A 10997-nucleotide genomic window follows, 5' to 3' on the forward strand; every position below is an offset into this window, starting at 1 on the left:
TGGAACAGCTCAGGGTGTAAATCTTAATTTCTTTGCCGCTCTCATGATAAACATGACACAGGAATCAGCCCTGAACTGGGAACAGATACACAGCTCCTGTCACCCTTTCCCTCTGGGGAGGGGCTGGGATGGATATCTGCAGCATCCACATGCTCCTATTTGACAGGTACAGCTCTACAGAACCATAAATCAGAGACCTTTTAATTCTGCCAGCATGAGTCAGGACTGCTGCAATCAAACACCTGAATGGACAAAAAGCTGCTGTTCAAGTACCTGGCAATGCAATTTGTTGCATAGGAATCTTTGTTAGGATCAAATTGACAAGGCTGCTCGACTCCAAAGTACCTTTGTTGCAATTCTTCAGATTATCTTGACCAACCATCGTGACACAGGCTGAGACAAAACCCCGTTTGAGCTGAACACAGAGATTCCAGGAACATGATTCCTACTATCTCCCCATACCAGCAAGAACAGATCATTGCTGAGTTGCAAACATATTAGCAGAAAAGTTCTGAGAAGTTTCAATCCTATTGCCCCTTATCTTCAAAAATCAGCAAAGAAGCTACAGACCACACCCAGTTCCTTCCCAGAAATAAAGATGTAACAGGACTGCAGACCATTACTCACCCTGCAATCACTTATGATGAAAATGTTCCTTGCTCCTATGACCTCTAGATGGATGTTAAAGGAGAAAACTCAAATGGTATGGGAATCCATGACAAAATACTGGCAATTCAGTGATTAATTTTACTTTATTGAGAGGTATGGTTCAAGTGAGGAAAGTCTGGTTTTACTTTTAGTTCTACATGAAGTAAAAAGTTCAGCTTTGGGTCTCAAAATGCCACTGTTGAGTTCATTACCCTCATCCCCTGCTGATGTGATGCTGCACAAGACACCACTGAAGAGCTCAGGTGCTGTGAGCTGCTGTCCCAAGGCACAGCAGAACTGAAGCACACACTGGTTTTACTCCTGTATTCACTCAAGATGAGGAGACTCAGGCCATGGAAAAAGCTGTTTCTCCTTAGACATTTCCCTGGTAAATCAAGGGACAACACTTCATTAGCAGATTCCAATTTAAATAGGAAGTACAAACCCCCAGTGCTTGCTGTTATGGATCTGAAATCACTGGCAGGAGAAACACTTCAGAAAGCAGTGACAGTGCCTGGGGAGAGGATTAACCAATCTCCCTTCTGATAAAGTAACAAACCTTGGTTATCAAATCAATACATGGGAAAGGGAAGTTTGTTTACAGGTTATTTTCAATAAAATGACTCAGCAGGACTGAATACACACAGAAATGCTTTTCTTACTATCTGTGCTAAGCTACATTAAATATCAGAAGAGGACAATCCCACCCTCTTTCCATATGCCAATAAATCCATGCTGGGCAACCACCAGTGACCTCCACACCTCAATCACCTGCAGACCTCAGCAAGCCCCGTCCTTGCAAACCCAGCAGGGAAAGCTGGCACTGGCAGCTCTCAACATGGATTCAACAGGAGATACTGCAGGGATCTCATTGCTTTAGCACGATGATGAAATCTTCATGAATGATACAGTATTTCTGTAACTCCTATAAGCAAATACTCCTATGATGTCCTGTACTTAAGCTTCTTTTATATAGTATTTAACAAAGATATTTCCTTATGTCTGGCTTTTGGCTGTTGTGCTGGGTTATAGAATTCAGCAGCTTGTACAGGTTTCCCTATATATTGTTATAGTGTATATTAATCTATAAAGTCTCCAGTTTTTAATAATTCCATGAACAAATCCGTATCAGGTCATGAATTTAGGAATACGAGTGAGGGTTTTTTTCCACACAACTAATGAAAAGTACATCATCTTTGCTGGCATATCAACATTTTTACAAAACATGAATTTGCAACTGTTCAATTTCAGCAGCACTACATCAAGTGAAGAGCTGAGACAACCTAAAACATTTCTTACAAATACAACACCAGTCACAAAAGCTCATTTCAGTACCACAGTCCCACAAAAAAAAGCTTCCAAAAGAGACATTGCCCAATTAAATGCATTTGCTAAGAACACAAAAACAGGTAAGAGATCATCTTTGGTACCTAATGTTGAAATACAGCAAGTCTTGCCAGTTTAACTGGGCAAATCAAATTATGCACATGTCTGTAGATGTATTTTACATACAGAAAATAAATATACACAAACACATAATGGGACTTGTGATAAAGAAATTTCAAATATAAACTGCATAAGAAAGCAATTAGGGTGATAAACTCCTGGTTAACTTTTCCGCTTAATGCATCATTTCCAACAATGAAACATTCATTTGGGTTCCAACTTCCACACTTCACAGTTACACTTGTTTTCCAATCCTTCTTTAAAAGGATCTTTCAAACATTTTGTTTTCCTTATTGAAGTTTCAGGTTTTTTCCAGGCAGCTCAGAATTTAATTCCAAGCTGCTTCACTGGCTCATTACCAGGTGCTACAATTGATAAGATCACACATCTCCATTACCCAGGGAACAGCAAATGCTCCCCCAGCCCTTTAAAACAATCACTTTCCTTTCTTGTAAGAATATCTCCAGCTCCATCTTCCATTCCAGTCGTCTTTGAATGCGAACAATCACCCCAGTGGGAACGCAGCAGACTCCCTGAGCTGCACAGTTCTTGTATTTTCAAGAATATTGAGCTACCACACGTTGTGCTGTAACACTGGAAGGGAACTCCCCTTGCTTTTCCAGATTATTTTCCACCTTTAAATATATCCAGGCATATCAGGAATATGATACTCTGAGCAATCCAGTCTAGTGGAAGGTGCCATGGGCAGGGGAGCTGGAACTAGACAGATATTTAAGGTCCCTACCAGCCCAAAGCATTCTGTGCTTCTATGAACTTTTTGCCTATAAAATTTAGTGGTTTGATGAGATTAACATTATTTTTCTTCTTTCTACAAAAACCTCCCCAAAAAACAGGAATTGAAGAGATGCTTTTCATGGTTTTCAAGTCTCATAGCTCAAGAAGCTACAAAGTTATCACTAAGTTTAACAAAAGTTTAGGCAACATTACCATTCAGAAGGAAATGGCCAATGTAGCCCATGTGGTTAGCCAACAACAGACTGACAAATGACAGACCAGACTTTTCCCAGTTGTTTTCCCCTCAGACACCACGGGAAAAGCACCAAATGTCACTCCTAAACTACACCTATAGAGCAAAGAAAAATGCAAGAGCAGGTGCTTCCCTCCAGTCACTTCAGCTGAAGCTCACTGAGAAGATGTAGCAGAACAATCATACAAACAGAATAGTTTTTTTTTCCTTTCTATACACAAGAACAATTATATTTCCATGTTAGATATACAATGGCTATGGCAAAGAAGCAGGATATCTTTCTTTAGAGATTATTTACCTGCCTACAGCCTTCATAGCAACTTCCTTTACTCCATTTTCTATGACTGTGTCCCTCTTAGTGATCACCTATCACATAAAAACCTAAGGGCCTGTTGGACTGAATGTTATCACTCTGTCAGCAAAACAGCAGAGATTTATGACATGGAGATGAAGGAGAAACAGCTCTGACCTCCTCTCTTATGCATCCAACTGCCTTACTTATATTCAACACATGACCAGCAGGTCCCATCTGAGCACACCCCCTCAATCAGCAGGGCTCCCCAAAAAACAAACCCACAACATTGCACTTGGAACTGCTTCTCTCTTTAGAAAAAGATTGCAACATCTGCAATAGGGCAAAACTCCTTCACAGCAGATTAAATACACTTCACAACACAGGTTAAAATTTTTAATATTTCTTTTAGTCAAGAGCAGGTTTTTGACTGAATTTGGCTCAATTATTTAAAGCCAGTATAGATTTTCCATGTTAGTTTGAATGGCTGAGTTCAAGGACTGTGGTCACCCTGCAGTAACAACTCACATGGCACACACTGAATTACATCAATTAATTGTTCATAAATGACTAAACAGAGCATTTCTGGAAGATATTCAAGCAACTTCCTCCTCCTTGGGGTGGATAATTCACAGACCTATAGCAGAGCTGCCCAACTACCCTTGGCTGTCACATTTACACTGATTTCACCCAGTTATTGTGCACGGTTAAAATTCACAGGGAACACAAGAAAAAAGTTACCAGCAAAAGTATCTAGGTTGAAGTGTAATACATTATACTGTTAATGATTTTAACAAATTTCAGAGATGTTAGTGAAAAGTCTTTAATGACCCATGATCACTTTCTATTCTGCTGTTAGAGGCAGAAAGGAATCAGTCCTGGATGATAGCAGCACAAAGTTTCAGCACTTAGCTGGGAAAGGAGTGGTGACTGCTCAGGGATCAAGACAGGCACTTCAGCATCCCTGAAGTTGTAACTGAGCTTAAGGATGATCAGTCCACAAGACCTGACATTTGAAGTTTCAAATTACTTAATGAGAGGGAGGAAGCAGCCAAAAATGTCTTACTGCTATCCTGATAAAGAAATACAGACTTACTGAGAAGAAATATGCCAGCAACAAAGTACACACTTTTTCTTCATTCATCCACCAGAATACCCTCAAATCCAGAGTGTGCAGATCCAGACTAAATTATTCAATTCAGTAACACTACTTAGATTAGATTTAGATGTGGAGAGGAGGCAAAAAGCAACAACACAGATTCACACAAGTACTTTCTAAAGCAAGTAAATATCTTATTCTCTGTAGCAGCCCTACAGACAGAGGCACAGAATTGGCTGCAATTAGGTCATCCCACGCTATTGCTAAGAAGATTTGACGATTTCAGATTTAAGAACGCTAAAAAAAAGTGGAACCTCTGTATGAACACAGACTCACTGAAATATTTCAAAGCCTTTTCAAAGAACAAACATTTGCTGAGATCACACCTGGTGCAATGAAAGCTCAATCTGTCCCAATCCAAAGAAAACAGAGCACTTAGAAAGTTATGGATAATAAAACATACATCAAGATCCATTTTAAGACATTATAAAATACTTTAAAAGTTTTATCAGTTTTTGCTACAGGTAACCTGACACTTTACCAGAAAAACCAAAGAGGCAGAATAAAGACATCAGAACTAAATGGTTCTCTCATTAATATATTACCTTTCTTGGACTGCAGATATCTCAGAGCCCTTATCAAAGTAGGCCAGATCCGTCTCATTTCCCTAAGGTTAAGCCGGTGAACAGTACACAAAGTAATCATCCACTAAGGCATGGCCACCATTCAATGACAAATATAGCTCAAGTTATTTCTCATCTGTCCTATTTTTTGGGAGGCTGTGATGAAGCTTTTTCTAGAAATCATCACAACTGGCAGCTGTGAAGATCCTGGTGCCTTTGTCCTCTTATGTAACCCCTGGTGTTCCCCTTCTCCCCCACCAGGAATAACAAGAGATTACAGGGCCGCTCTCCAGATTTGGGGCAGAGGGGATGGACAAGCAATCTTCCCTGAAGTCATGTTCTGAGAACACAGGCGACCAGAGGAAGAGGTGGGATCATTTTTCATTCTTTTCAGTAGCTGGAATGGGTGGGGGGGAATCAATACCTTTTATCATGGCCCAATGCAGCCATCCCCAGCCCTGCTGGGGCATCCTCTGGGACTGGAGTAGGGGGGAGAAATCGATACCTCAGTACTAAGCAGCCTGAACAGCAGATGGCAAAAGCTTGATTTTTGCTTTCAGAAGATTCTTCTTCTCTACTTTAAAAAGTTACTTTCTGGGAGGTACCTTCATCCTGAGCCTCACAACAGTCCAAGGAGAGGAATCCCAATTTCATCTAATACTTCTGTTAACCCAATTTATGACACACAGATCTGGCATTGTTGTTACCCCCTTCACGGTAAACAAGTTTTACTAAGAGCAAAGGACACTCTGTATTAGCTTTGTTTCCAGCTACCGTTACTCATTGTTTACTAAATATTATTCCCTTGTGAGCTGACAGGTTCTGCACTTCATGAAACCAGGGTGTGGTGTTCCACTTCTCCCATTTCTAAGTCGATTCTACTCTATGTAGTATAATATGTGAATGTGTGACATATTATTAGTTTAGCCTGAATATTTCCTAAAGGTGCAGAAAGCAGGCAAGATAAAGTGTTAAATGCTTTTTCTTGTGTCCTCCTAATTACTAGACAATAAAAACTGTAAATAAATTTAATTTTTTTTTCAAACAACTAATCAGCAGCTATGCCTATCGAATCCTTAGTTAGATACGTCTGCCCCGTACTTCCGAAGTAACTGGCTGTGCGTGATCCAAGATGACGGTGACGCAATACTTCACTGCCACTTTCTCTTCCAAAAAAGAAAGTACATTGAAGTGAAAGCAAGCACGAGGAAGGTTATGCTTACAATCAGCAACATTAAACTTTTTACAGTTGTTTTCCATCTAAGGAAGATTTGATTCTTTAGCTACTAACAAAATTTCGACCTTAATCCCTGTAAAGTCACATCCACAACTCCAGTATACAAGTAACATCCAAATGATAATACGGTAAATATAAAAGTCTTGGGGTGCAAATTAAGATTATCACGTGAATGACTTTCCCATGTCCATCTAACTATTGTTAAGCCTCAATTTCAAGTCCAACCGTCTCATTGGAATAAATTCATGCTCTGTGGCTACTTATGGTCTCCGTTTGGGGGTGGGTAATAGGGGTGGCAAATTCAGAGACATCAAGTAAAAACATGTGAGTCTTTCGCTCCCTACGATCAGGATCAGACACTTAAAAACTACTTCTTCTAAAAGGTGAGTGAAAGCAGGATCACCCTCGCAGCGGCTTCAAACATACAAAGATCACAAACAAAGCCGTCAGATCCTCACATCAGTACAAGTACAAACCAAACAGCTCAAGCGCTCTTTTCATTTCAAATCATTCTTAAAGGCAGAGGGAGAAAAAAAAACCCTACAAAACCCGAAGCATCCCAGCTGTCAGGTGAAGCAGCTCCTGCAGAGGGGCAGCTCCGCACTGCAAGCGCATGACCAGAATATTTATTTTCTAGCTTGGCTTTGAGAAGGAAAAAACCGTAGAACCACAGGTGGTAAAACGTTAAATTAAGAGGGAGAGAGAAATGCATACAGCTATATACATATATATAGACACACACATTTATATATAAATAAAAGGTCGGAGTACCTTTAGCCCAGCACATGGGGAAAGGGCTGCAGCCGCTTTTCTCCATGCAGCCCGCACCTGCCCGCCTCGGGGGCTGCTGCCCGGCCACCTCCAGCAGCCACATACACGGAGCGTGCTCGATGCCGGCCAGCTCCGGCACACAATGTCCCGATTCAGCGCTCCGGGCTCCTGCGGGGGGAGGCGGGAGCCGCCTGGCCGTGCCGGATCCCGGGCAGAGAAGGGAGCCCCGGCCCTCCCCGGGGCGGTGCGCCTTCACCTGGCCGCGGGGGGAGCGCGGTGCCCCGGCCCGCCCGGGGCTCCAGCGCGCTGCGCTGAGGGGAGGCCGCGTCGCTGCCTCATCTCCCCCCGCCCCGGAGCATCATCCACCTCCTCGTCCTTCTCCTCCTCGCCGGCAGCGGTGCCGAGGCGGAGTGAGCCCTGCGGAGGAGGGCGGGCAGGGGCGGGAGGCGATTACCCGGCTTCCATTAATATGCTAATCCCCGTCTGCTGCCCGCGCCCTGCCGGCTCCGGTTCACCCTGTGCGCAGAGGCAGAGCGCTGGAAACGCCGCCCGGCCCGGCTGCGGACCGGCCTCGCTTCACCACCGCTGATGTTCCTGGCCCCGCACCGCCCCTCCCCTGCCGCACCCGCGTTCTGCCACCGCTTTTACACATTTGCTGTGTCCGCTTACCGACACCAGGCATCCTAAAAGCAAAACTTGGCTCTAAGCGCACAGAACTTCCCTAAAAGCGCCGGAGAACTTCCCCAAACTTCAGCAGGAATCGGGGTCACGCTCTCCATCAGCACTTGCCTAACTCCACGAGATTATGGATGGAAGAAGCCCGGCAGTGCTGCTTGGCCCTAAAGAATGAATACTGCAGCCCATGCCAGTCCTTAGTGCCACATCCAGCCCCCTCTAAACCCTTTATTGATTTCTCATCAGAAGGCAAAGGTCACCTTAAACATTCACCCCAGATGGTGAACGGCCTTTGTTTCTTCTTAATTTTGTAGCACCTAACACCAAAACTGCTTAAAATAGTTTTCTTTTCAAATGGTGAGTATAAATACTGCAGAAGCCAATGTTTATAATAATCACACAACCAGGCACAATGTGTGTATAGAAATAAAGCAAATATCCATTTTACAGCAAAGTACTTCACAAAAATTATAAATAACTGTTTCAGCTAGAACACCTATTAAAATCAACAGGAACAAGATTCACACTTCTCATTAAAGCTCTTTATATATTCCACGGTAATCTCTTCTCACTCCCAGCCCTCAGCAGTAAGGCGTGAGGCTTATCCAAGACTAGAACCAAAAGGGAATTAATCTAAAGCCAGCAGCCTTCAACTTAACCTATCTGCCTACTTGTAGCAGCATGCACTGGGCTACAGCATATGTTTAATTACCATTCTTTACTGCCATCTCATTTCTCAATATACTGACTGGCCTTGCAGAATTAGTGGTGGATGTCAAAATTCTTGATAAAAAAAAAAAAGAAGAAGAAAGGAAGCAGTAACTGCATTTAACTGTTGTCTGCTTCTCTATTTAAACGAGAAAAAATATTCTGTGGTAAAAAAAAAAAAAAAAAAGAGAGAGAGAGATTAGGCCACAAGCAGGCCCATCAGATGTTCTGCATCACTGCTCCGGCACAAAGCTCCTTCTGGGGCTGAAGAAAGCCAAAGGGAACTGAAGACATGCCTGGGTGCCTTCCTCCCCCCACCACAAAGTTTTCCAAGCCCCTCAGTGCTACACACACAGACAAACACTTCTGGTGACAAGGTCGATTATATTTACCTTCAGTAATAAAGCAAAACACGCTACAGTAAATATTTAAAGCCCCAATTATTGTAGTTGTGTGGGTACAGAAGGGGCACAGACAGGCTCAGTGTCCCTCTGGTTCATGCTGGCAGGGCAGGAAATCTGCTTTTACACATCCAGCTCTGCCATGGGCTCCCTTGGTGACCTTGAGCAAGTCAGACTTGTTTCCTTCAAAAAAGGAAACTGCAGATACTTCTTCAGTTTTCCTTAAATTGGTTTGATCTGTGCTCTAGGGTGTAAAATATATTTTTAAAAATGTGTTTCTTCTATGAAAAGAAAATGCTTTCCAGAAAAGCAGATAAAAAAATATCAAGAAGTAAAAAGGGGAAGGTCTAATTTAAAATTTATTTATGAAAACAAAACCCTTTAAATATCAACTCGTAAGTGCATTACCAAGGACAGTTTTAATAAACAGAATGTGTGGACTCTGTATTCTTTACACTTTTAACAGATGAGGCTAATACAGATTATCAATCCAAGTGTCAAGAGATACTGCCTGCTCATATAATACCAGTATTATATTCATTCTTCTCAAGGACATAAATTCTTGGTTTTGTATTAAACTACAAAATGAAGGTGAAAACTAAGTACTTCATAACATGACAATTTTTTAAATTCAATTTTAGAAGCTGTCCAACATTTTACACCCAGAATATGTATTTTTTCACTTAAACCAAGTGCTTCCTTGATGCTTTTTAAAAAATACTTAATATCTATTTGTTATTATAAGAAGTACACAGTGGACATATGCTCATCTCTTCTTTCAAATAACATGATAATCTTTTTCTGCACAAAAAAAAAAAAAAAAAAAAAAAAAAAAAAAAAAAAAAAAAGCCAAAAGCATAAAATTTATGTTATGGAGATGTTCAGAAACCCCAAAATTCCAAGTTGCAGGGAGGAAGCAGACAAGGCACAAAGTTAGAAAACAAACCTGAGAAGTTAAATACATCTCCAGTACACAGAGTATACTGAGTATTTACAACATTTTATAAATACTGCTCCTCAAGGAGGTATCTGGGCAGCATTTATGTAAAGTAATCTGTTTTAAGTAATGCCAATCAGATTAGAGCATTTACTGAGGTAAGAAACATCTGTCAGAAATTAGGGCTGTGAACAGGAGCGTTGGTTCTCATCGTGCAAGATGCATTTGCTGACACACACTGATAGTATGTGTGTAGCAGTCTCTGTGTAAGCAAGGATGATAACAGCTATCAAAGAAAAACCTAAAACTGTATTTCTACAAAAAGGAGAATTCATAAGTTTTTACTAAGAATATGCAGAAGCATTGACCATTTTCCTTAGCACACATTCTAACCAGGAAAAAAGCTCAGACTACCCCAATAACAACAGACAGGCAAGGTCAGCTAGGAAATGGCATTCTGCCCCAAGGAAATTCAAGTTAAGACTTTTCTGCTATGACTATGATCTTGGTTGCTCAATTTCAGCTTGCTTTTAAAGAGTACTGATTATCAGCATCAGCTTTTGGAAAGCAAGAGGGGAGGAAAAAAATCAGAAGCATTTTTGAAAATTGTATCAAGGCATTAAGTTTTTAAAATTTTCTTTGTGGTGCTGAGCCTGTCTCCTATTGATGTCACCTTCAAAAATCAAAAAGCTCTGGGGAACAAAGGGTTAAACAGCAGGGTTTTGGGGTTTTGTACAATTGTGACACATATAAAAGGTTGTCTGATTTTTTCCACTCAAGCTTATCCAAACAAAAACAAAGATCAGGCCCATCAGACAAACTGGCAAACCTTGGCTTTCCCCATGGTCATGTCCAGAGCTGGAGCTCCTGGGGGTGTCCCAGAGATCTCATCAGCACAGAACTGACCCCAGCTTCTCCCTCAGTAAATGCCATCTTTAGGAACTCTCTGCTATTCAACTATTTTTTTTTCCACATTTAATATCTTTATTAATCAAATTTTGATCAAACTGGCTGGCAAGTTGGAGCATTGTTAGGAAGGGGACTAGGACAGATCCAAACAGGGAATTCTTGTCCAAGTTCCACTCTGCTGAGAAATCAAACTGAACTCAGGATTTGGAAACTGTGATGAAAACAGACAGATTGGTACTGGGGTAGTGCTGGAGAGCAGAACA

The 10997-nt window shown here is 41.5% G+C and overlaps 1 protein-coding gene across 3 annotated transcripts in view; it reads right to left on the reverse strand.

The window, feature by feature from the left end:
• The window catches only part of PTK2 (protein tyrosine kinase 2), a 129512-nt gene extending 122070 nt beyond the window's left edge, over window positions 1–7442 (reverse strand). For all 3 annotated transcript variants that reach the window (XM_059477578.1, XM_059477586.1, XM_059477570.1), the window contains exon 1: window positions 7105–7442. In XM_059477578.1, the coding sequence (XP_059333561.1) occupies window positions 7105–7207 (103 nt within the window). In that variant the 5' untranslated portion in view covers window positions 7208–7442. The remainder of the gene's footprint in view (window positions 1–7104) is intronic.
• Between the last annotated feature and the right edge of the window lie 3555 nt (window positions 7443–10997).

This window comes from Ammospiza nelsoni, chromosome 1, assembly GCF_027579445.1.
Source record: "Ammospiza nelsoni isolate bAmmNel1 chromosome 1, bAmmNel1.pri, whole genome shotgun sequence".
Lineage (NCBI taxonomy): Eukaryota > Metazoa > Chordata > Aves > Passeriformes > Passerellidae > Ammospiza > Ammospiza nelsoni.